This window comes from Erythrolamprus reginae, chromosome Z, assembly GCF_031021105.1.
Source record: "Erythrolamprus reginae isolate rEryReg1 chromosome Z, rEryReg1.hap1, whole genome shotgun sequence".
Lineage (NCBI taxonomy): Eukaryota > Metazoa > Chordata > Lepidosauria > Squamata > Dipsadidae > Erythrolamprus > Erythrolamprus reginae.
This window is the reverse complement of record NC_091963.1, coordinates 110,167,590-110,189,292: the sequence shown is the minus strand read 5'-3', so window position 1 is coordinate 110,189,292 and position 21,703 is coordinate 110,167,590. Positions and strand designations below refer to the sequence as shown.

The 21,703-nt window shown below is 38.9% G+C and overlaps 1 protein-coding gene across 2 annotated transcripts in view; it reads right to left on the bottom strand.

Annotated features, from left to right (window-relative positions):
- The window catches only part of KAT2A (lysine acetyltransferase 2A), a 41,293-nt gene extending 20,573 nt beyond the window's left edge, over positions 1-20,720 (bottom strand). Inside the window, exons 1-10 of one of the 2 annotated variants that reach the window (XM_070726661.1) lie at positions 20,390-20,720; positions 15,526-15,649; positions 12,097-12,242; positions 9,713-9,802; positions 7,068-7,249; positions 5,874-6,065; positions 4,994-5,100; positions 3,641-3,751; positions 3,176-3,312; positions 2,511-2,719 (exon numbers count right to left, since the gene is read on the bottom strand). In XM_070726661.1, the coding sequence (XP_070582762.1) occupies positions 2,511-2,719; positions 3,176-3,312; positions 3,641-3,751; positions 4,994-5,100; positions 5,874-6,065; positions 7,068-7,249; positions 9,713-9,802; positions 12,097-12,242; positions 15,526-15,649; positions 20,390-20,683 (1,592 nt within the window). In that variant the 5' untranslated portion in view covers positions 20,684-20,720. Of the gene's footprint in view, positions 1-2,510; positions 2,720-3,175; positions 3,337-3,640; positions 3,752-4,993; positions 5,101-5,873; positions 6,066-7,067; positions 7,250-9,712; positions 9,803-12,096; positions 12,243-15,525; positions 15,650-20,389 lie in introns of both variants that reach the window. The other variant, XM_070726660.1, reaches the window with a different exon arrangement.
- Between the last annotated feature and the right edge of the window lie 983 nt (positions 20,721-21,703).

The following is a 21,703-nucleotide window of genomic DNA, read 5'->3' as shown; positions in this document are numbered from 1 at the left end:
CGGATCTAGGGAGTCTCCACCGCGCGCGCGTTGCTGGGGAAAGCGCGCGCGTTGCTGGGGAAAGCGCGCGCGTTTGGGGACTCCCTAGATCCGCTCCCCAGCTGGGGAGCGGATCTAGGGAGTCCCCAAACGCGCGCGCACCCCAGGCGCGAGCAACGGGGTGGGCGGGCGAAGGGCGGGTGGCAGTGGAAGCAAAAACACCATCTGCGCACGCGCAGATGGTGTTTTTACTTCCGCACCGCTACTTCGCTAAAAATCGATCATCGCGTGGGGTCCTGGAACGGAACCCTCGCGATGATCGAGGGTTCACTGTATATCATGAGAATGAAGATGATGTTAAACGTCCAAACTCAGGGGGAGGAAACACTATCAAGGCAATTATCACCTGGGTAATTCCAGGCACTGGAAAAGCAGACGGCACTCAAGCAGAACTAAAAGCCCTGTACAGAAAGACTCGAAAAATAATGAAAATGAATCATCCTTTTTAAACTCCGAGTGACACCGACAAAGTGTACTTTAGCAAGAAAAATAGGTGGGCGTAGAATGCTCAAATACATCAGACAGTTTAAAAAGAAAAAAGGCCATTGGAAGAATATCTGTAGGACAGTGAAGAGAATGCATTAAAGCTAATATACCAGGAAGGCTTAGTAAATAGACCTACCAGGAATATCAAATGAAGAACAAAAAAGAGAGATGGGAAGATAAAGCATGACATAGCCAATACATTAAAAAAAAAAAAAAGCAAAGCAGATAACAAGACCTGGCAATGGCTAAGAACAGGAAAGCAGAAGAAAGGAATAGAGGGGCTAATTCTGACTGCAGAAGACTACTCTTTACGAACAAATACATACAAAGCCAGAATTGAGAAGACTGGGACAGATAGCAAGTGCCACCTCTGCAAAGAAGCTGAAAAAACAATAGATAACCTGGTTAGCTGCTACAAGACGACAAACAAAGCCATGACAAAGTAGCCACAATTATGCATTGGAAGATCTGCAATAAATATTATTTTCCTGCACGAAAGAAGTAGTGGGATCATGAAATAGAGGAAGTATGAAGTATAAAATAAGAAAGTGGTCTGAGACTTTAGGATTAAACAGACAGGCACCTGCCACATAACACTCCAGGCTTAACAGTTGTTGATAAGAAAGACAAAAAAGTCTGGATAGAGGACACGGTAATACCTGGAGATAGCAGCATAGAAGAGAAAGAACTGGAGAAGGTAACAAAAATACAAAGACTTGCAAATCATCAAACATCCACATCTGCCTACCCCAGATCCTTGGAAAGGACTCAATAGGCAGACAAAAATGTTAGATCCAGTCTGAACATCTGGCTGACTGAAATGAAATAATAACAATAAAGTCAGATGGCTGCAGTCCAATATTTCATTTGGAAGCATGCCCATTTGGTCAGTGAAAAAAAATCCGTAGTCCTCAACTTACGACCACAACTGAACCCCAAATTTCTGATGCCTAAGTGAGACATCTATTAAGTTAATTTTGCTCCATTTTATGACCTTTCTTTCCATAGTTGTTAAGTGAATCACTGTATCTGCTAAGTTAGTAGCATGGTTGTTAAGTGAATCTGGCCTCCCCTTGACTTTGCTTGCCATAAGTCACAAAAAGGGATCACATGACCCTGGGTCACTGTCATAAATACTATGAGTCAGTTGTCAAGTGTCTGAATTTTGATCATGTGACCACATGGACGATGCAAAGATCATACGTCACTTTTTTCAGTGCTACTGTAACTTCGAACAGTCACTAAATAAAACGCCGTAAGTTGAGGACCACCTGTATATGCAATGGAGCATTCAAGTTGGGGCAAACAGAATTAGGGCTTGATTAGGACAGTTGGGTCTCTCATTGCAACCATTTTATAAAAGAACCAAAGCCTTCCCAGCATAGTATTGGGGTTCCACCTCATAAAGCTGTAATTCACAAAACTTTTTGCTGAGAACAAATAGCTAAATCTCAAGCTCTACTATATATCCTGTTTACTAAAAGTTTAAAGTAATTACAGAAAATAGGGCTCAATACATGGCAGAGGGACAGAGAGGTAAAGCAAAGCTGTATATTTTTGAAAGGATAAACATTTTATATACTAATATGGACAGAAAAAATATTTTACACACTATCTTGATTCCAAGGTCCCCTTGATTAATTAATTAATTAATTATTCAGACAACCAGTTTCTCATCTACATTTATAAGCCTTTATCTTCAACCTATTAGAAATAGTTTACCAAGTCCCAATTTTAGGGACTTAAGATTTGATGGTTGTCATGTACATGAACTTACTAGGGTATGTAAAATTTCTCAACTTTCAATTTCCAAACATTAAGGGGTGCTCAAAAGCCTTGGGAATTGTATTTTGCTTTCTTTAAAATAATTTAGATGTGCTTGGTAAGTAACTACATACATGTTATAACTTTTTAAAACATTTTGTTTGTTTGTATGATACCCAAGGTGCAACCTTCACTCTTTCTAATAGCACTCCCAAACCTACGGGTCAAAAACCAAGCGGGTGATGTATTCCTTGGGCATTCGAGGCAGTTGATGTGAAAAAACATTCTGAAGCCCAACCAGCCACATGAGAATCTTCTTGTTTGATTTTTGAGAAAGTGAGTTGCCAATGACATGGAATTCGATGATGCCACGCCGTTCTTCTAGGCGGGCTGTCTCATCCCGGGCTGCATTTGCTGACAAGAGACTAGTCTGCAGGCAAAAGAAAACATTCTGATTAAAAAAAAACTAAACTAAAGGCAATATGCAAAATATAGTGTCAAACGCAGATTGACATTTATTAGGGGAGGTTTCATCCCCTTTAGAGATTACTTTCATCCTTCCAAATCTATACAGATAATTTATTTTTTTTAAAGAATTGTTAAAAACTTTTTAAATTAAAACCTTGATTTAGGATTAAAACCTTGCTAAATCAAGGTTTTAACTTTAAATGTTTTTTTAAAAAATTCAAAAAAATTAAGTTAATTAAAATGGGTTTTCTGTTATATCTTTGATAAAAAGCAATTTTTAAAAAATAAGATCCTGGTATAGAGGCTGAAAAAAACACGAATCTGGCAATACATTCTCTAATTTGCACAATTGCAATACGCAGGGCTGCTATTGAAGAGTAGTTTTGCAGTGTTTTTTGATGCAAATAAATAATTATACCTCAGGCCCTAGCATGGCTGCGGGATCAGTAATGGTCAGCATCACTTCATTAACAAGCTCCATTGGAATATCACCTAACACACGAATTCTCTTTGCATCCTCAAGGGTCAAACTTTCTGGAAGCTTTCTTTTCTCACCTGTGTGGGAGGGAGGGAAAAAACCTGTAGTGCAGAAAAATATCAAAACTAAACGTAATGCATACGTAATGGAGGAAGTCATAGTTTATAGAAATCATACTAGACATTAGGCTGGTTTGGTTCCATATTTTAAAGTCTTCAGACTTTAAGGTTTTGCTCTTTTAAAACAAAAACAAAAGAATAAAAAATATTCCAAGTTTAACAGAACACTTTGGGAAAAAAAGAATTTTAATAAGATCCATTTGAATGATGGGGACTTTTATACTAAGCTTTTCTTTCAGACGTGTTGATTTTTGCTTTATTCCCTTGCTGCTCATAAGGATTTTACCTGGCACAGAATCCAGTGAGCTCCCATCCAGATTAATAGATGTCAAAGATGAGCTGCAGCTTAGAGATTTGTTGAACAAAGGAGTGCTAGCTGCAGGAACAGTGCTGATAGCTACACAAGACAAAGGGACAGCAATAGTGTATGCATTAAAATAGGAAGGCTTTATGACTTGTGGACGCAGTTGAGTTTGTTTAGTTCCTCAAGCTTCTGCACACAAAAGCTTATTTCATTTTTATCCCATCCCTTCTGCAAGGAACTCAGGATAGCATACATGAATTTATCCAATGCGGTGCTTGCAATAATCTTATTTTGAATTGACGAAGGTTCTGAGATCAAGCTTATTTTATTTTATCTGTATGGCCACCCATTTCACCTAAGTGACTGGGTAGCTCACAACAGTCAGAACAACAATCTAATAAAAACAAGTTAAACAACAATCGAATAAAACAAGTTAAATCTAATGAAAACAAGTTATATAAAACACTGATAACTACTTTAAGACTAATTATGGTCAGTGGCCAAAATCCATACTTGTGTAAGGTCAACAAAATCATTATAAAATCTCCCCATCATTCCAGACTCCCAAACATGGTAACAGGGCTCTACCTTCAAGTTCAATTTAATTTTTGATTTCAGCAAAATCTCCCTTAAAAAACATGTATTGTCCTCCTTCTCCAACATGTGATCCACCCTACAATTCTAATTTATTTCCAGGGATAAAAACACAATCTACTACCAAAGAAAGAAAACTTTGAAGAGATTGTTAACTATAATAATGAATTTCTATTGGGGAACTTGTCCTTTCTCATATCTCGATTGATCTTGTTTAGGAATGGCAGGGTTTCTCCAGTCTTGAATTCAAGATGGCTAAAAGCAATTTCTTTGACCGGTGAGATGTGTATTCCTGCACTCTAAATTCCTAATTTACAATGATGTTTTTTTTTAAAAAAAAAAATCTGCTTTCTATGTAAAAGAAAACTGCTGAAACCGAAGGATTTCCATCATACAACTGAAACCTGCAGGAGTTGTGCCGTTGCCGTAAACATGACAACTGTTTTTGTATGTTATACTTCATCGGAGGAGAAAAGATATAAAATATTGTAGCTCAACAATCAGACACTTTGGGGTAGAAGCTGTTTTTTTGCAAGCAAAAGACCCCCTACTTCAAACCTCCATATCACAGGAGCTGAGGAGTATCTCTGGCTATTATCTCAGACAATGCCTGTCAATCAGAGCAAGCTTTACTAAGGCAGACAAATGAGCATTTCAATTAACTTTATAGCACTTTTCAGTTCGATACCTTTTACAGCTATACCAGTAAGCACCACTTTAGTTAAAAGGAACATTACATACCTGGCCGGGGTACAAGTGGAGCCCCTTCAGTTGCAGGCATAGTGAAGTCAGCTTCCCAGATTGGAGAGCTCTCACCATAGATTTCTTCCTCCAGCATTGACAAAAATCTGAAAAATGAAATGGAAAGAAATCAGCACACAAATCCAATTAAATTAATGTCAACTTATTGGCATTCAAATCCTACTTTATTATTAAAAATAAGTCAGTACTTATTCATACAGTAAACAGAGCTGAACTCAACTCAATTGTGCCTAATTCACTATCTCAAATCTTACTTCAGAAACTAGCAGTGGGTAGGTTTTATAAACTGCGATGCCTCTTCTTTCCCTCCACTAAAAAGTGCAGGTAAGCAAACTCTACTTTATATAGCTGGCTTGCAAAAAGAGAAAAATAAGAGGCTAAAATGCACATTGCAACCTTAGGCTCTTATATGTGACAGGAACATGATACTTCAAGTATTTCAGATGATGTTGAATCACAATTCCCAGTAGCCATAATTAAAATGACCAATGATGAGAAATGCTGGGAGTTTTAGTTCAGCAGGAACCGTTAAGGTCAGTGGTTTCTCACCTGTTACGTACACAGGCAGAATACACACACACACACACGCTAAACCAAATTTTGCTTTATGAAAGCCCTCTGAAGCTAATCTAATTGAATGAAAGCTATCTAATAGAGCTAATAAAATAAAATAAAGTGGATCCATAAAGATTATTAATCCTGCGCCTGTTACACATGCCTTCCCTTCCAGCCTAAAAAAAACCACAGTTCTGCACTAATTGACCATTACAAAAAGAACTAGGCTTCATCCATCTAAAAAAGACTTTTTTATATTCTCTTCCTACACAGTCTTTTATCATTTTCTGTATTTTTCCCTTACTTGGGGAAGTGCGTGAGAATGAGCGTCCGTTTCTCTGGCACTAGTTTGTCTTTCTCCACTCGGAATTTCTCGAGCAGCTGCCTGCGAGTAACCGTGAAAGTGGACTTGAGGAGATTGCGCCCAAAGACCTGGGTGGTCTCGTAGCGTGGAAGACTGTCACAGCTCTGTGGAACATGGCAATAACACAACCACCTGGAAAAGCATGAGATGTGAGTAGTAAGAGGGAAAAGCAAGCAGGAATCTAAGGCACTGAGGATTATATTTGGGATTCCAGAAAGCCTTTAGCCCATCTGCACTTGATTCAAAGCAAATACTAGTTTGAGTAAAGATATACAGAAAAGTACAACGTGACTCCATAACTGATAATATCCACTAGGGACTAGTGGGAGTAGATTTAAAAATGAAGTCCTCAATCTACACACCTGAGCACAACATTTCTGCTGCTAAGAGAGACATTTCTGCTGCTAAGTGAGACAGCTGTTAAGTGAATTTTGCCCTATTCTGTGACCTTTCTTGCCACATTTGCTAAGTGAATCACTCCAGTTGTTAAGTTTGTAACACAGTTGTGGCTTCCCCAATCGACTTTGCTTGTCAGAAAAAATGCAAAAGGTGGTCACATGGTATTGGAACATCGCAATCATCATAAATATTAATAAGTTGGCAAGCTTTGATCACAGGATCATGGGGTTGCTACAACAGTTGTATGTGTGGAAATGGTCAAGAGTCACTTTTTTCAGTGCTGTTTCAGACTTTGAATAATCATTAAATGAATGGCTATAACAAGATGCTTGGCAACTGAGTTATATTTATGATGGTTGCAAATAAATTAAATTAAATTACGGTCAAGGGACCACCTTTTGTGACTTTCTAACAAGGAAAGTGAATGGGGGACTATTGTATGTCAAGGACTACCTGTAGTAACTTTCTAAGTTTTCCTGAACCACAACTCCCAATAAATTTGTGTATTTGAACAAAATGAGGATGTTCCAATGTTTCTTATCTCTATATTATGTAAAGAAAATAGTTTCTGGAGTCTGAAGGTTTTTTTCCTTCTATGTTCTGCATTTGCTAAAAGACCTCCCAAATCACCATCGTGTACATGTTGAACAAAAACTAGATCTATAAAGCAAATGTGGCAAGACGTAGTTTTATCCTCGCTTTCCTTTCCGTTCTTTCTTGTTCCCTAGGCCTCACCGTGTGTAGTTGACTTTGTATGTTGCTACATCATCATTTTGGGAGCGTTGGCGGAATTGGGATGGTGTTTCTAGCTTCCAATAGTTTAGGCAAAGAAGAAACATTTTAGAAAGCTCAAACATGGTCTGTCGTTCCTTAGGAGGTAGATGGCTGAACTTATATTGTACAAAGTTTAAGACACCCTAGAAGTAAAAATCAGAAATAGCAGGTACTTTTTAGCAGGACAAAATTATTATAGCTCATCAATTTGCATTTATTTTCTACTCTTTTTTTTTTAAGGGTCTGGGTTTTTCACTCATGTCAATTTAGACTGCAAGGCTAGATGCTTTCTTCATAATGCCTGTTGCCCCTCCAACCCCAGGGCAATGGGAATTAGACTTGAGTTTAATACCAGGCCAAAATTTATTTATTTATTTATTCATTCATTCACTCACTCACTCATTCATTCAGCTGATCTTTTTGGTCGGTTGCAGTTGGTGCTAGCAGGGGGTCAGAGGTCGACTCCGAGGTTCCTCAGGAGTCGGTCCTCTCCCCCCTGCTGTTTAATATCAACATAAAACCGCTGGGTGAGATCATCCAAGGGCACGTGGTGAGTTACCATCAGTATGCTGATGATACTCAGCTATACATCTCCACCCCGTGTCCACTCAGTGAAGCAGTGGAAGTAATGTGCCGGTGCCTGGAAGCTGTTAAGGTCTGGATGGGTTCTAACAGACTCAAACTCAACCTCGACAAGATGGAGTGGCTATGGGTTCTGCCTCCCAAGGACATTTCCATTTGTCCATCCATTACCCTTGGGCGTCCTCCTCGATCCACAACTGACCCTGAAACATCATTTGTCGGCTGTGGCGAGAGGGACGTTTGCTCAGGTTCTGCTAGTGCACTAGTTGCGGTCCTACCTGGATAGGGAGTCTCTACTCACAGTCACTCAGACCTTTATCACCTCGAGGTTCGACTACTGCAATGCTTTCTACATGGGGCTACCTTTGAAGAGTGTTCGGAAACTACAAATAGTTCAGAATGCAGCTGCGTGAGCAGTCCTTGCATTACCCAGACATGTCTATATCTCTCCAAAACTCTGTGGTTTGCATTGGCTGCCCATTGGTTTCCAGACTCAATTCAAAGTGTTGGTTATGACCTATAAAGCCCTACATGGCATGGAACAAGATTACCTACGGGACTGCCTCCTGCCGCACGAATCCCAGCAACCGATTAGGTCCCAGAGAGTCGGCCTTCTACAGGTCCCATCAACTAGACAATGTCACTTGGCGGGACCTAGGGAAAGGCCTTCTCTGTGGAGGCCCCGGCCCTCTGAAATCAGCTCCCTCTGGAGATTCATATTGCCCCTACCCTCACCTTTTGAAAGAGTCTAAAGAGTCATCTATGCACCAAACTAGGGGTTATTAGATTCTGACCACGCGCCAATGTGTAATAAGTTTGTATCAATGGATGTGTGTGTGTGTTTTAATAGGGCTTTTTTTCGTTTTTAAATGTAACTTTTTAAAATGTAACTTTTAATTCAAATTAACTGTACCTCGATGTATACTATCTTTTTATATGTTGTAAGCCGCCCTGAGTCCTCGGAGAAGGGCAGCATATAAATCTAATAAATAATAATAATAATAATTTATCCATCCACCCACCCACATCCTCACAGCCTTCATGCACTGGCACATCACGTCCACCACTTCACTGAATTGACACAGGGTGGAGATGTAGAACTGGGTAACATCAGCGTACTGGTGATACCTCACCCCATGTTGTCGGATGATCACACCTAGCAGTTTTATGTAATGTTAAAAGGGGGGGGGAGAACCTACTCCTGCGGTACCCCCCAAAGGAGAGGCATAGGGGTTGATAACAGTGTTTGGTCAGATTCAGATTTACTATTCCTCCAGTGTTGCTCTAGACCAGTGGTTCTCAACCTGGGAGTCGGGACCCCTTTGGGGGTCGAACGACCATTTCACAGGGGTCGCCCAAGAACATGGGGAAAATTTTTTTTCCCTGGTGTTAGGAACAAAAGCTTCTATTCTGGCGCCTTGGAACATAATAAGGCGTTTATAGTGGGGGTGTCCCTATGACCTTCCTGCCAATCAGCTTAAAGCTCTGTTGGGAGAATTGGCACCAGATTTATGATTGGGGGTCCCCACAACATGAGGAACTGTATTAAGGGGTCACGGCATTAGAAAGGTTGAGAATCACTGCTCTAGACATTTCTTCTGGCGCTTCCTTTCCCAGAGCTCCTCAGTAAACCAGGGAGCTCTCCTGGATCCACTGTCTCAGAGAGGTCGCAAAGGCGCAATTCGCTCTGGAGCCCACAATGATGCGCTATTCCAGGCCATCACCAGGGATTCTGCTGGATTGTGTACAAGAGAGTCAGGTATTTCCCAAACACCCTCGGGAACCCCTCTGAGTTCATTAGGTGTCTGGGGTGGAACCACTTAATCAGCTCCACCTCCCTGGGGTGGGGGATTGGTATCCTAAAATCAAGCCGTAACAAGAAATCATCTGACCGTCATCAGGAAGAGATATCATCAGATCATGATTCCACTGCCCTGAGAGAAACACCAAGTCAAGTGTGTGTGTCCCCTTTACATCTGCAAAAATACATTAAATCTTACATCTGCAAAAATACAACACCTTACCTGCTCAATGTTTGGCTTCTCAAAGGGGGGACTCCCAAGAGAACCCTCAACAACTGGACGGCTCATCTGTAGAATGCATTTCCTTAGAAGCTTCAGAGGAAAAAAACCCAAACCCAAATATCACATATTATTTCCACAGGCTGTTTTATAATCTGATTAATTTGAAATGTCTAAAGCAGCATCTTAGAAAGAAGTGATATGTCTACCAAACTCCAATTATTATATTAGTAGTTTAAAGCCAATCATTGCCTGCATCAAAAAAACAAGCAAAAAGCGAGTAAAATATTTAAAAAGTCAAGGTGAAGAGCCCAGGGGAAAATAAATAAAAACAAATACAAAGCTCATTCTTATATATTTGCATGGGGAGGATAAAAATTCCAGAAAAAACCCCCAGTGCCTTATTTTTCTACAGAAAAAAATATTACCTACCTCCTTGCTGTATGTATAGTTGTTCAGTTTCTTAAGTTTCAAAATTGTATTTAAGTATCAATAGATTGTAATACTTTTTTTAAACTTACATAATATAAAGTGGATGTTATTGCTATTTCTAGATAACATCACATACTTAAAACACACAATGAGTGTGTTTTCTTTTCCCCCTCAAATATTTCAGGTCAACTGTTGACATGTTCTATGAAAATAATATTGAAGATATGTATTTTTTAATAAAGGTGTATGCATGTGTTTGTGAATTTTATATCATACACACACACACCTTTGTTAAATTATTCAGTAAAATGAATGCTACATTAATATATATAGGCATAGTTCCCTCTAAGCTGAGCAGTGAGCAATCGCTCACTTAAAAATCATCATCAACTCAGAGTTTTCCAAACCTGCCCAGAAGCTGAGAGGGAAAGAGTGAGAGGGAAGGAGAGAGAGAGGAAGAGAGGAAGAGAGAGAAACAGATAAAAAAAAGAGAGGAAAGAAAAGAGAAAGAAAAAGAATGGGAGTAAGGAAAAGAGAAAGAAAATCAAAATCTATTTTGAAACTAGCTCAACTATTTAAGTGGCATTTTGATATTGATAGAGTTGCCCTATTATGAGCTCACTGTTATAGACACAGAGTACAGTATTTTATTTTGAAATTCTCTGAGGCAAAACAGGGTGGGTTTTTATTTATTTGTTTGTTTGTTTGTTTATTTATTATCTGTGTGCCGCCCAGTCCCGAAGGGACTGCCGCTCAGACACTATACTTTTCCGCCCCCCCCAAAAAAAATTAGAGGGAACACTGCATATAGGTACATATAACACAAATACATATACCATAAGTATAAGACACACCAGAGTATAATACACATCTAGATTTTATAGGTGGAAAACAAGGAAAAAGTATTCTGAACCAAATGGTGTAGTAATATATTATTTAATAAAATACCAGTAGCAGAATACTTTTTAAAACCCTGTACACTTTTTACAAACTTCAAACTTTACAGCTTTAAGACTTGTGGACTTCAATTCCCAGAATTCCTCCTCCAGTCATGCTAGATGGCAAAAACAGCCCAATTTTTGTGAAAAACAGGCCATTTTCCACCTGTTTTTTCACAAAAATTGGGTTGGCAAAGAGTCTGGGGAACCTGCTGACAGCTCTTGGGTGCTGGGGGAATTGCAAAATTTCCCCATTTATCGCCTGTTTTCTACAAAAATGGAGGGAGTTTTGTCTTCCCCCAGTACCCAGGAGCTGTCTGGTTCTCCAGACCCTTTTCTACCCTATTGTTGTGGAAAAAACGGACAAAAAATGGCCCGTTTTTCACAAAAATGGGCATTTTTGCCATTCCCCAACACCCAAGAGCTCTCTGCGGGCAGGGGGTGGGGCTTTGGGACACCAAAAATGGCTGCGTTCAATGTATAAAACACACCCACATTCCCACCTTCTTGGGGGGGGGGGGAGTGAGTCTTATACTCCCAAAAATGCGGTACATATACACAAATAAAGAATCCAATGCAAGCCAAATATTTTCCAGTGCCAGTTATCCTAAGCAGCCCTTTTCTTTTCTAGGAAACCAACATTACCGAACAAACTCATTTAAGAAGCGAATTTCAAATACATTTTATTTATTTCAGTAATTATTTATAATATTAAATAGTGGAAGATTTGTACAATCAGCAGACTCTGGGTGATGCAGCGAAAGAAAACTAGAGGGCCAAAAGGTAAACCAAAATGAGTTGCCTTGCCGGTTAGGTTAAAGGTAGGCATAGAACCTACTGTTTAAAAAATATAATCATCTGGCCCATATTAAAAGTATCTCCAGCACACTAGAAGATCAGATCACATTAGCAATACTTACCTGCATTATAATGACATAACAATGAAAAATAGCTGATTTAGGATAAAGTGACTTCAGATAGGCTTCTATCCCAAAATACTCTAGAATCTTATCTCACCTTGAACAAGTAGAAATAAACTTGTTTGGTGTCTGTGTCTTCTTCTTTATGCACAGACATGAAGAGGTTCTCCACATCTACCACCATCCCCAGAAGACGGTTGATCTCTTCTTCAGAGACATTCTCCAGATGAGAAACATGGTCAGCTAAAGGTGGGCAAGAAAATGAGGTCATGCTTTGAGCTTCATCTATTTAAACTAGGAACCCTGTTGGAATGAATGAAATTCTCTGTCTATTAATTTTACTATTTGTCTAATCAAGGTGATCGAAAACTGACAAAGAAAACAGATGATTGCTATGGTGATTATGGTCAATCATAAAATGGAATGGCTGCATAAATCAGGCCTGATATTGCTTCTGACATTATAGCTTATCTTTTTTTTCCTTCTTGAGAAGGTGCATACAATTTTATCTAAAACTGCACCCATCCACCATTTTTATTTCTAAGAATGTTTACTGGAATTTTACGTGAAGTACAAAGGTATTTTTGAAAATACAAATACTGGTTTTATAGCTTCCCAACTTCCCACTCTAGTCTTGTTCTCCTAACTGATCAGAATTTTAACTCAAGATCAGTTCTTGGCTTATTCTGGCTTGGACTAATCACCTCTCTTTTTATCCCACTTGGAAGATTATTGAAAGCAAGCATGAATACAAACTTTCTCTCTCTCTCTCTCTCTCTCACACACACACACACAATTTTTTTGATGAAGATTGCATTGATTTAAATTATTCTTAAAAAGCCAAATAAAAACACCACAAAAATTAACATGACAAGACCATCTGATATCATACACAACTCCAGAAAGCTTTAACTTTCTTATCTCTATCTATCTATCTATCTATCTATCTATCTATCTATCTATCTATCTATCTATCTATCTATCTATCTACCTACCTACCTACCTACCTCTATATATCTATATCTATATAACCCTTTCCTGGTGCAGAGCTGAAGGGATTGGATACTGTAGCCTAGAGGATAATTCTCTGCCTTACAAGGCAAAGGCTGCAGGTTCAAGTCCCAGTGGGTATGGCTAGCTGATGAGGCCAAAATAAGGCTGAAATAGATCTATCCTAGTCTCCCTTAATTTTAAAATTCAGCAAAAACACATGTGACACGCACACACACATATATATATCTTATATAGCTCTCCTATACCTTTCTTCTATTCCTATATCTCTTCTTCTATTCTTTCATTGACACGTTCTATTACTATATCTTCTTTTCTATTCTTTCTTACATATATTTTACTATGAGTATCTCCTCTATAACCTTCATCATGTATTTTACTATGTTTATATACACACACACACACACACACACACACACACACACACACAAAAACCCTCATTGTGTATTGGACAAAATAAATAAATAAAAATAAATAAATGAATAAAAGCTTTAGCTTAAAAGAAAATAATGAGTTATCTAATTGTTTTTTCTCTAAAATAGGTATATAAACAAAATCAGGCATATCCAAAAGTTGTCCCAAAAATTCTGTTGTTTCCTACCATGGATCCTCTTTCTCATTTTTTTTAATGTTTGTATTTTTCCCTCAGTGACCATCAACTGATTTCCTATTGCTCCTAAAGTAGTATTTTTCAAGAAATGAGCAGCATAGGAGGGCAAACAAACAAAAAACAACAACCACAACTAGAAAGTCACAACAAAGGAAGAAAAACAAATTCTGTAACACAATCCAATCAGTTCAAGTTTATCATTACAAACTTTTCAAAACTACATCCTAAAATTTATATAGCTGAAGAATAGTAAGCAAATGCATAAGAAGATGAATGGCCAATCTAACAACCAACTAGAACTGCTGTCACCAATGTCAAGAGCTGACAAGACAATATTGCTCGTTGAAAGAAGCAATCCATTCAAAAACATTAGGCTGTTAGTTTGAGGTGGGCAATTTAGTTGCAAAGATGTAATCATCATTTGTATAGTACAGTATTTTGAATTGTGCTCATGAGAACAGAGGCTTTTTGCTGAGGTGTAGTTAAGAACCATCTGTGTGATGCAGATTAAGATTAGAGTTTTCATTTGGATGCTTTGGAGTCATGGCCTGGTTTCGGCTTGTTTGATAGTTTGAGTGGCTGGTTGTTGTTACTGTTGATACTGCTCTGTATTATGGTTCTAGCAGATAATCTTTCATCTGGCTAGTGGTGTTTTACAGCAATGCTGTAAACTTTCAGATGCCTGAATTTCAAATCCTAGATTTCCCTAGTCCAGTGATGACGAACCTTTTTTTTTTCAGGTGCCGAAAGAGCATGCGGGCATGCTATCGTGCATACGCAAATGCCCATACCCATAATTCAATGTCTTGGTGTTGTGGTTCAGCCTGGGACCCCTCCGGGAATGGCTGATTTGCTGTCGGCTTCCAGCTCAGAGGGAGAGGCTGAGGACCAGGAGGTGCAGACTGACGAGGAAGCGGAATCCCAGGCTGAAGAAGAAGGACAGCCAGAGTTCCACCAGGGGGAGCTCTCCCCAGCAAGCAGCCTGGATTCCCTGGGGGAAGATGCTCATGACATCATAGATATGCGACAAAGGAGAGCTAATCAGAGACGAACTCAATTGGCTAGGTATTTCCAGCATTAGAGGTCACAGCTGGGTTTGGGTGTGGTGCTTGGGAAAGGATAAAAGGCGGCCCCACCCTTCCTGGCTTGTGGAGTTTTATCTTGGAGCTTCGTGAGACCTGTCTGTGAACTTTGGTGGCTACAATCCTGGTTTGTGCCTTGGACTATTGAAACCTTGGGGGGGGGGGGGGGTGCCAGCAAGAAGCTTGTGAAATTGACTGGACATCAGGACCCTGTTGTAACGTATTGTAACCTGTCTGCTGTGAAGACAGGTTTTCCTTTGTGCTTATTTTTTCCTGCTATAAAATACTTTTGGATTTTACCAGAGTGTCTGGCTGTTTTTTCAGTGGGTGTGGAGGTCTGGGAAAACCCAGACAGAACACTTGGGAGGGTGAAAACACCTTTCTCCACCCCCTGGAGGCCAGAAATGCCTGTTGCCCAACTTCTGGTGGGCCCAGTAGGCTCGTGTTTCGCCCACCCCAGGTTTCAAAAGCTTCGCTGGAGCCAGGGGAGGGTAAAAACACCCTCCCCCATCCCCCTGGAGGCTCTCTGGAAGCCAAAAATGCCCTCCCAGAGCCTCTGTTCAAGTCAAAAATCAGATGGCCAGCACACACATGCATGTTGGAGCTGAGCTAGGGCAACGGCTCACATGCCAGCAGATATGGTTCTGCACGCCCCCTGTGGCACCCTTGCCATAGATTGGCCATCACTGCCCTAATCAGTATGCTGCACATCCATGCTAATGGTAGTAGACACAACTTTGTAATCTTTCCTCCTGTCAACCATACATTTCAGTCTCAATGAGAGAAGATTGTGGTGGAGGATGGTAAATAACTCTGTAGTTACCTAGTGTGTGTCCACAACTACGGCATGGTTCACTGAGATTGGTGACTGTTTGCTGCAAATCCATGCGGGGAGCTGTGGGAGGATTTGGGTTCTTCCAACCATTGCATTTGCAAGAGTCATTAGCCTGCAGAGATGGGGGAAAAACAGAAGCAGAACTTAAGCCACTGAACACATAAAATAAAGACAAAGGTTAATATTTTCATTGGCCAAGCCACCCTTGGCTTTTGGAGATGCATTCTAAGAATTAAGGAGATATGTGATAAAAAAGTGAGTGCATTTTAATCAAATAAAATTTTCCCTTTATAACAGTCAATGACTAACAAAAATTAATATTAGCATTACTGTCATTCTCATTTAGCAATAACATGAGAAATCAAAAACTTTGTTTATTTATTCGATTTCTATGCCATCCCTCTCCGAAGACTCGGGCGGCTTACAACATATAATAAAAAACAATAAAATACAATGGCAAATCCAAATAATTAACTAGATAACATTAAGCAAAGCAGTTACTACCATAAGAGAAATTATAACTATGTTTATGATCTTATTTCAACGTTCCTTTGCTATACAGACAAGCAAAAGTCAAAAGTGTGACTTAATAGTTGCAAATTTATATTCTCATTGCTGTCTTCACAGTGAATGATAACTAAATGAGATAGTCACTAATCAATGACTGCTTGTATGAACAATCTAGCTTTCCAACTACGCAAAATAACAAAATTAGAATGATTAACACAAAGCTATAAAATTAGTATTTCACTAAAATGTGTGTGTTTGTGTGTGTGTGTTTTATAATTAAAATTTATATTGAGACTATAAAACTCTAATATAGTACAGCACTGTTGCCCAATCTTTTTAAATCCATGGCACAAATATTGAATATAGCCCTGCAGCACATCAAAAATTATTAATTTCATATAGCATGTGTAGGAAGATTTGATGGGGAAATTGTACACTTTTAAAAATATCTGCATTGTGTTAAATTATGTAGAATACTGTACACACAGAATAGAATAGAATAGAATAGAATGTGTCCTCCGAGTCCTTGGATAGGGGCAGCATACAAATCCAATAAATAAATAAACAGAATAGAATAGAATAACAGAACAGTACTGAACAGAAGAGAACAGAAGAACAGAACAGAAGGGAATAGCTAAATTACAGAATTGCTACAGAATAGAATAACAGAGTTGGAAGGGACCTTGGAGGTCTTTTGGTCCAAGCACCTGCTTTGGCAGGAAAGCTTATTCCAGTGCTGGCAAATCTTTTAGACACCAAGTGCCCAAACTGTGCGCGCATATGCATGCCCACACTGAAAGGTGCGTGGACGCAGCATATGCACAGCACAGACCAGAAGACAAGCTGGCCAGTGGGACATCCCAACACCAGTAGCGCAAGTGGTAAGATCTTTTTCTTTTGTGAGTTTCTGTTTCTTTGTTTGCAGAAAATCAGAAGCCATGGAGTTCTGACCTGGAGTGCGTGCCAGCAGAGAGTGCTCTATGTGCTACCCCTGGCACATGTGCCATAGGGCCACCATTACGGGCCTATACCATTTCAGACAAATGGTTGTCCAATCTCTTTTTAAAAAACTGTTAGAGCCGTCTCCTGGAAGCAAGTTTTTCCATTAATTTAATTATTCCGTCAGGAAATTTCTCCGTATTCGCCTTAGTTGTAGGTTGCTTCTCTCCTTGATTAGTTTATTGTTTATTGTTATGCCCTCTGTTACTTTGGAGAATAGCTTCACTCCCTCTTCTTTGTGGCAACCTCGGAGATATTGGAACACTGCTATTATGTCATCCTTTGGTCTTCTTTTATTAAACTGGACGTTTCAGACATTCCAATTCCAGCAACTATTTTTTATGTTTTAGCCTCCAGTCCCCTAATCATGATTGTTGCTTTCTCTGTTGCTTTCTAGAGTCTCAACATCTTTTTTACACAATGACAACCAAAACTGGATGCAATATTCAAAGTGTCGTCTTACCAAGACATGATATAATACAATAAAATACTGTACTTTAAAAAGTAATGTAACAAAAATATTGTGGCACAATAGTAACAAGTCCATGGTGTACCTGTGTGCAATTACACACTACTAAAAATCACTATAGTAGAGTATGAAACCTGTGTGGTACAAAGCATCAATAAATAAAAAGCTATGGAATAGTACCACAAAACTACAAAATTCCTGTACAGGTATTCCTCAATTTATTGAGCCAAAATTTTCTTTGTTATTTGAGACATTTTGCCCTATTTTATTACCTTTCTTCCCTCAGTTGTTAAATGAAACATTGCAGTTGATAAGTTACTAACATGGTTCCTAATGAATCTGGCTTCCCCATTGATTTTGGTTGTGAAAGGTTGCAAAAGATGATTTTGGCACACAGCAAAGATCATATGTATGAATCATTTGCCAAGCATCTGAATTTTGATGACACGATCATGGTGATACTGTGGTGATATGGTAATAAGTGTGAAAAATGATTGTAAGTCTGTTTTTTCAGTGCCACTGTAATTCTGAACAGGCACTAATTGAACTGTTGTTGGTCAAAGACTACCTATTTTACTAAAATCTATGTGAACGTTTGAAACTAAACCTTAAAATACTGACACTACAGTATTAAATTGTGTGCTATAAATATATACAAAATAAATACAGTAAAAATTAAACGGTATGGTAACTGAAGTGATCAAAACTGATAGTTCAGGTAGTCTTTTAATTACAACCATTCATTTAGTGACCATTCCAAGTTACAACAGCACTGAAGAAAGTAACTTATGAACATTTTTCAGTTGCAGTACTTCCATGGTCACATGATCAAAATTCAGTTGCTTGCTAACTGGCATATATTTATGATAGTTGTGATGTCCTGAGGGCATTTGATCACTTTTTGTAATTCTCTGACAGGCAGTCAATGGGGAAGCCCGATTCTCTTAACTATGTTACTACCTAAACAACTGCATTGATTCTCTTAACAATTGTGGCAAGAAAGCTCATAAAATGGAACAAGACACACTTAACAATGGTCTTGCTTTGCCCACAAAACGTTTAGCTCAATTGGGGTCGCAATTTAAGAGCTATCTATATATAACTTTTATCTAACTTCCTGGCAGTGGATTATGGGTGTTTAGTTTTTTGAACTATACAAAAATTGCAGCTTTATATTTTATGGAGGAAATATAATTTAAGAATACTGTACTGTACTAAGAAAACAAACATGAATCTAACAGCTTTGTAAGTATATTGAGGAGATAAGATTGCTTCAAATGTCTCTATGAATAAGTTCTACAGCAGAACATGTTTAATTTTACAGAATTGCATAGACATTTATATTCCATGCATGGTCTTAAACTGATGTAATTAATATAGTTAAATAAAATATATTACAACAGATATCTTCCTTTCCTGGGTAAAATTTCTCATTTCTGACACTTCTCAAAATTACACTGGTTGGTAATTTAGTCCCTATCTATCTCCAGCTAATTAAGGCAATTATCTGGAATAGTTGTCTTCTAATAATATATGGAGAGGTAACAATTTTTCTCCCTTAGAATATCCTTACATGTTGTCTCATAAAGCTATGTTATAAAGTACATCTGTATGGAATGTTCATTACTCCAGCATTATTGCAGGAAATGTTTCTCAAATGTCTTTGACTGTTAGTTTTTAATTTCATTAAAAACAATTAATGGCCTTTCAAGACAAAGAGACTATAGATACATAAAGTGCTTCTGTCTCACTTCTAAGAAAACAGAAATTGGTTTCCTCCATTTCCCACATGTACTCCTGCTCCTCATAATATTGTCACTGATAAAATGGGTGAATGTGAACATTTCTTGAGGTGGAAAAATGCATGCAGCTTCATATCCTGTTAACATCCTGTTCAAATTTGCTAATGGTTTTTATTATTGTATACATTCAGTCACCCTCTCTGTGTATTGTTATATGTACTGTAGGGATGCAAAAAGCTACAGTGCAAGTCGGGGGAAAACGCTTCTTCAAGGGGATGCTGAGAGGTGTATATGTGCAGCCCTGCATCCTCCAAGTCAGGACTGTCATCATGGCACAGCAAATATCTTCAAAGATACGGTCACTATAAATATTGCAAATGACTTTTTGTTGAATATTCAATAACCTGCAAACCAAGCTTTCTATGCAATCCACCCTGTACTTTTGTTTCCTCTTAAAATATTTTATCAGTTTGCTAATTTTCTTCTCATTGAGAAAAAGTCAAATCTAACTTTGATAGAGGATTTTCCCCTAATCACATAGAAGTGATCTTTTAAAAATGCATATTTTGGGTAAATAAGACAAATAACACGGCCTAAAACTATGGATATCAGGTTGCAAATCCTGTGGCATTTAATATCTTAATAACTCTAAACCTTATGAAGCACAGAATTTCTCTCTTTTAGACAAATAAATGTATCTTCATTAGGTAGGTTTGTTTCTCGGGAAGCATTTGATAGATGTGGTTAAAATCAGGACGTTGATTTAAATTTTAAGTTGATGAGGCGGTATAGCTAAGCAAAAGACTACTGTATATGCCTACTACTGCTGGTCAAGTGACGATCGTTAGAATGGGTGCAAAAGACCTGTCTAGATTTTGGAGAGCCACCTAGTGCCCATCAGAGTAGCAGAAGAGGCCAAAAGAATGCCTCATATCCCAATACTGAGAAGGGCCTAAAGTATAGGATAGTTCCATAAATAAAATATTGAACCCATGAACTGGCAGGAATTTGCATGCGTTTATGGTTTTTTTAAGTTTACAGCATCTTGTCCGGAAGAAAAATATCCAACGATGGCTGGTCCACACACCCGAAGGCAGTCCCAAACTCTTTTGTCTCCTCCAGGCCCCCGTACCTTGCATGCTGAAAATACACCCAGCTTTTCCAGCTTTTTTGCCCGCGGGAAGCTCCGCGCGTGCGCTTTGCGCTGGCTCGCGCGCTGCTGCTGGCTTAATCCTGGACGGACCGGGTCACTGGTGCTTCCTCCAGCTCCGCTTCCCCCTACTACCGGCGGCGTTGTAACTGCAGAGGAGGTGGCGGAGGAAGGAGCGCTAGTCTGCGGGATCCGGGTAGTTTGCGAAACCTCTGTGTCCGCCATGATGCCCAATACCCTAAAAGACGGCGTGGGCGCGTGCCTACCACTGAGCATGTTCAGAAGCTGGGAGAGGGCCTTTATCTATGGCTGTTGAGCGCTATTGCGCATGCTCCCTGACATCAGTTGCATGCTGGGGAATGTATTTCTATAGATCAGTGGGAAAAGCCTGCGGTCTATTGGGAAACATTGCATTTTTTTAAAAGGCAAAAGCTGTTTTTCTAACCGTTAATATAGAACCCGCGAAGAGTGAAAAATATGTAGAAAAAATATTTCTGATTTTCTTTGTAATCTTCAGATTTTATAATATCTGTGGTAAATGAATACCTCACCCATTTGTAAAATGGAATGGATGCTGGCAAGAATAGACTTCTTTTGTAGAATATGAGTATTTAATAAAATTTATAATTTAAATTTCAACTATAAATATTCTATGGAACCAGCTATCCCCCAATGTCTGTACAGCTCCCACCCTACTGGCCTTCTGCAAGGCCAGGAAGACCTGGCTTTGCCAAACTGTATGAATGGTGAATGCATATAATTATGACTGTTTTTTATACAATTGGGTTTTATTGAGGGGTTTAGTTTTAGATTTTATATTCAACTTCTTTTTATTGCTTGTACCTTTTGTATTTATTATATTATTTTGTAAGCCGTCCTGAGACTTTTGGTATTGGGTGGCATAGAAATTGAATGAATGAATGAATGAATGAATGAATCAATCAATCAATCAATCATGTGTGTGTGTGTGTGTGTGTGTGTGTGCATGAATAAAACGCAGTCAGTAATTTTCATGTGTAATTCAGCTTCTCTTTAATGTTTAGATCTAGAGCTGAAAGATGCTTGAAAATGAATACCCATCCAACAGCGAGGGGCTGCTTGTCTTATCTCCTACCAGTGCACCCTCTGAGGCAGGGATGGGCAATTAATTTTGACATGGGGCCACATGAGAAATTGGGATGGTTTTAGAGGGCCGGATTAATATAATTAACTCAGTTCTACCCAATACTGTATATTATTGGGTAGAATTGAGTTAATTATATGATATATATCCTTCCTTCCTTCCTTCCTTCCCTT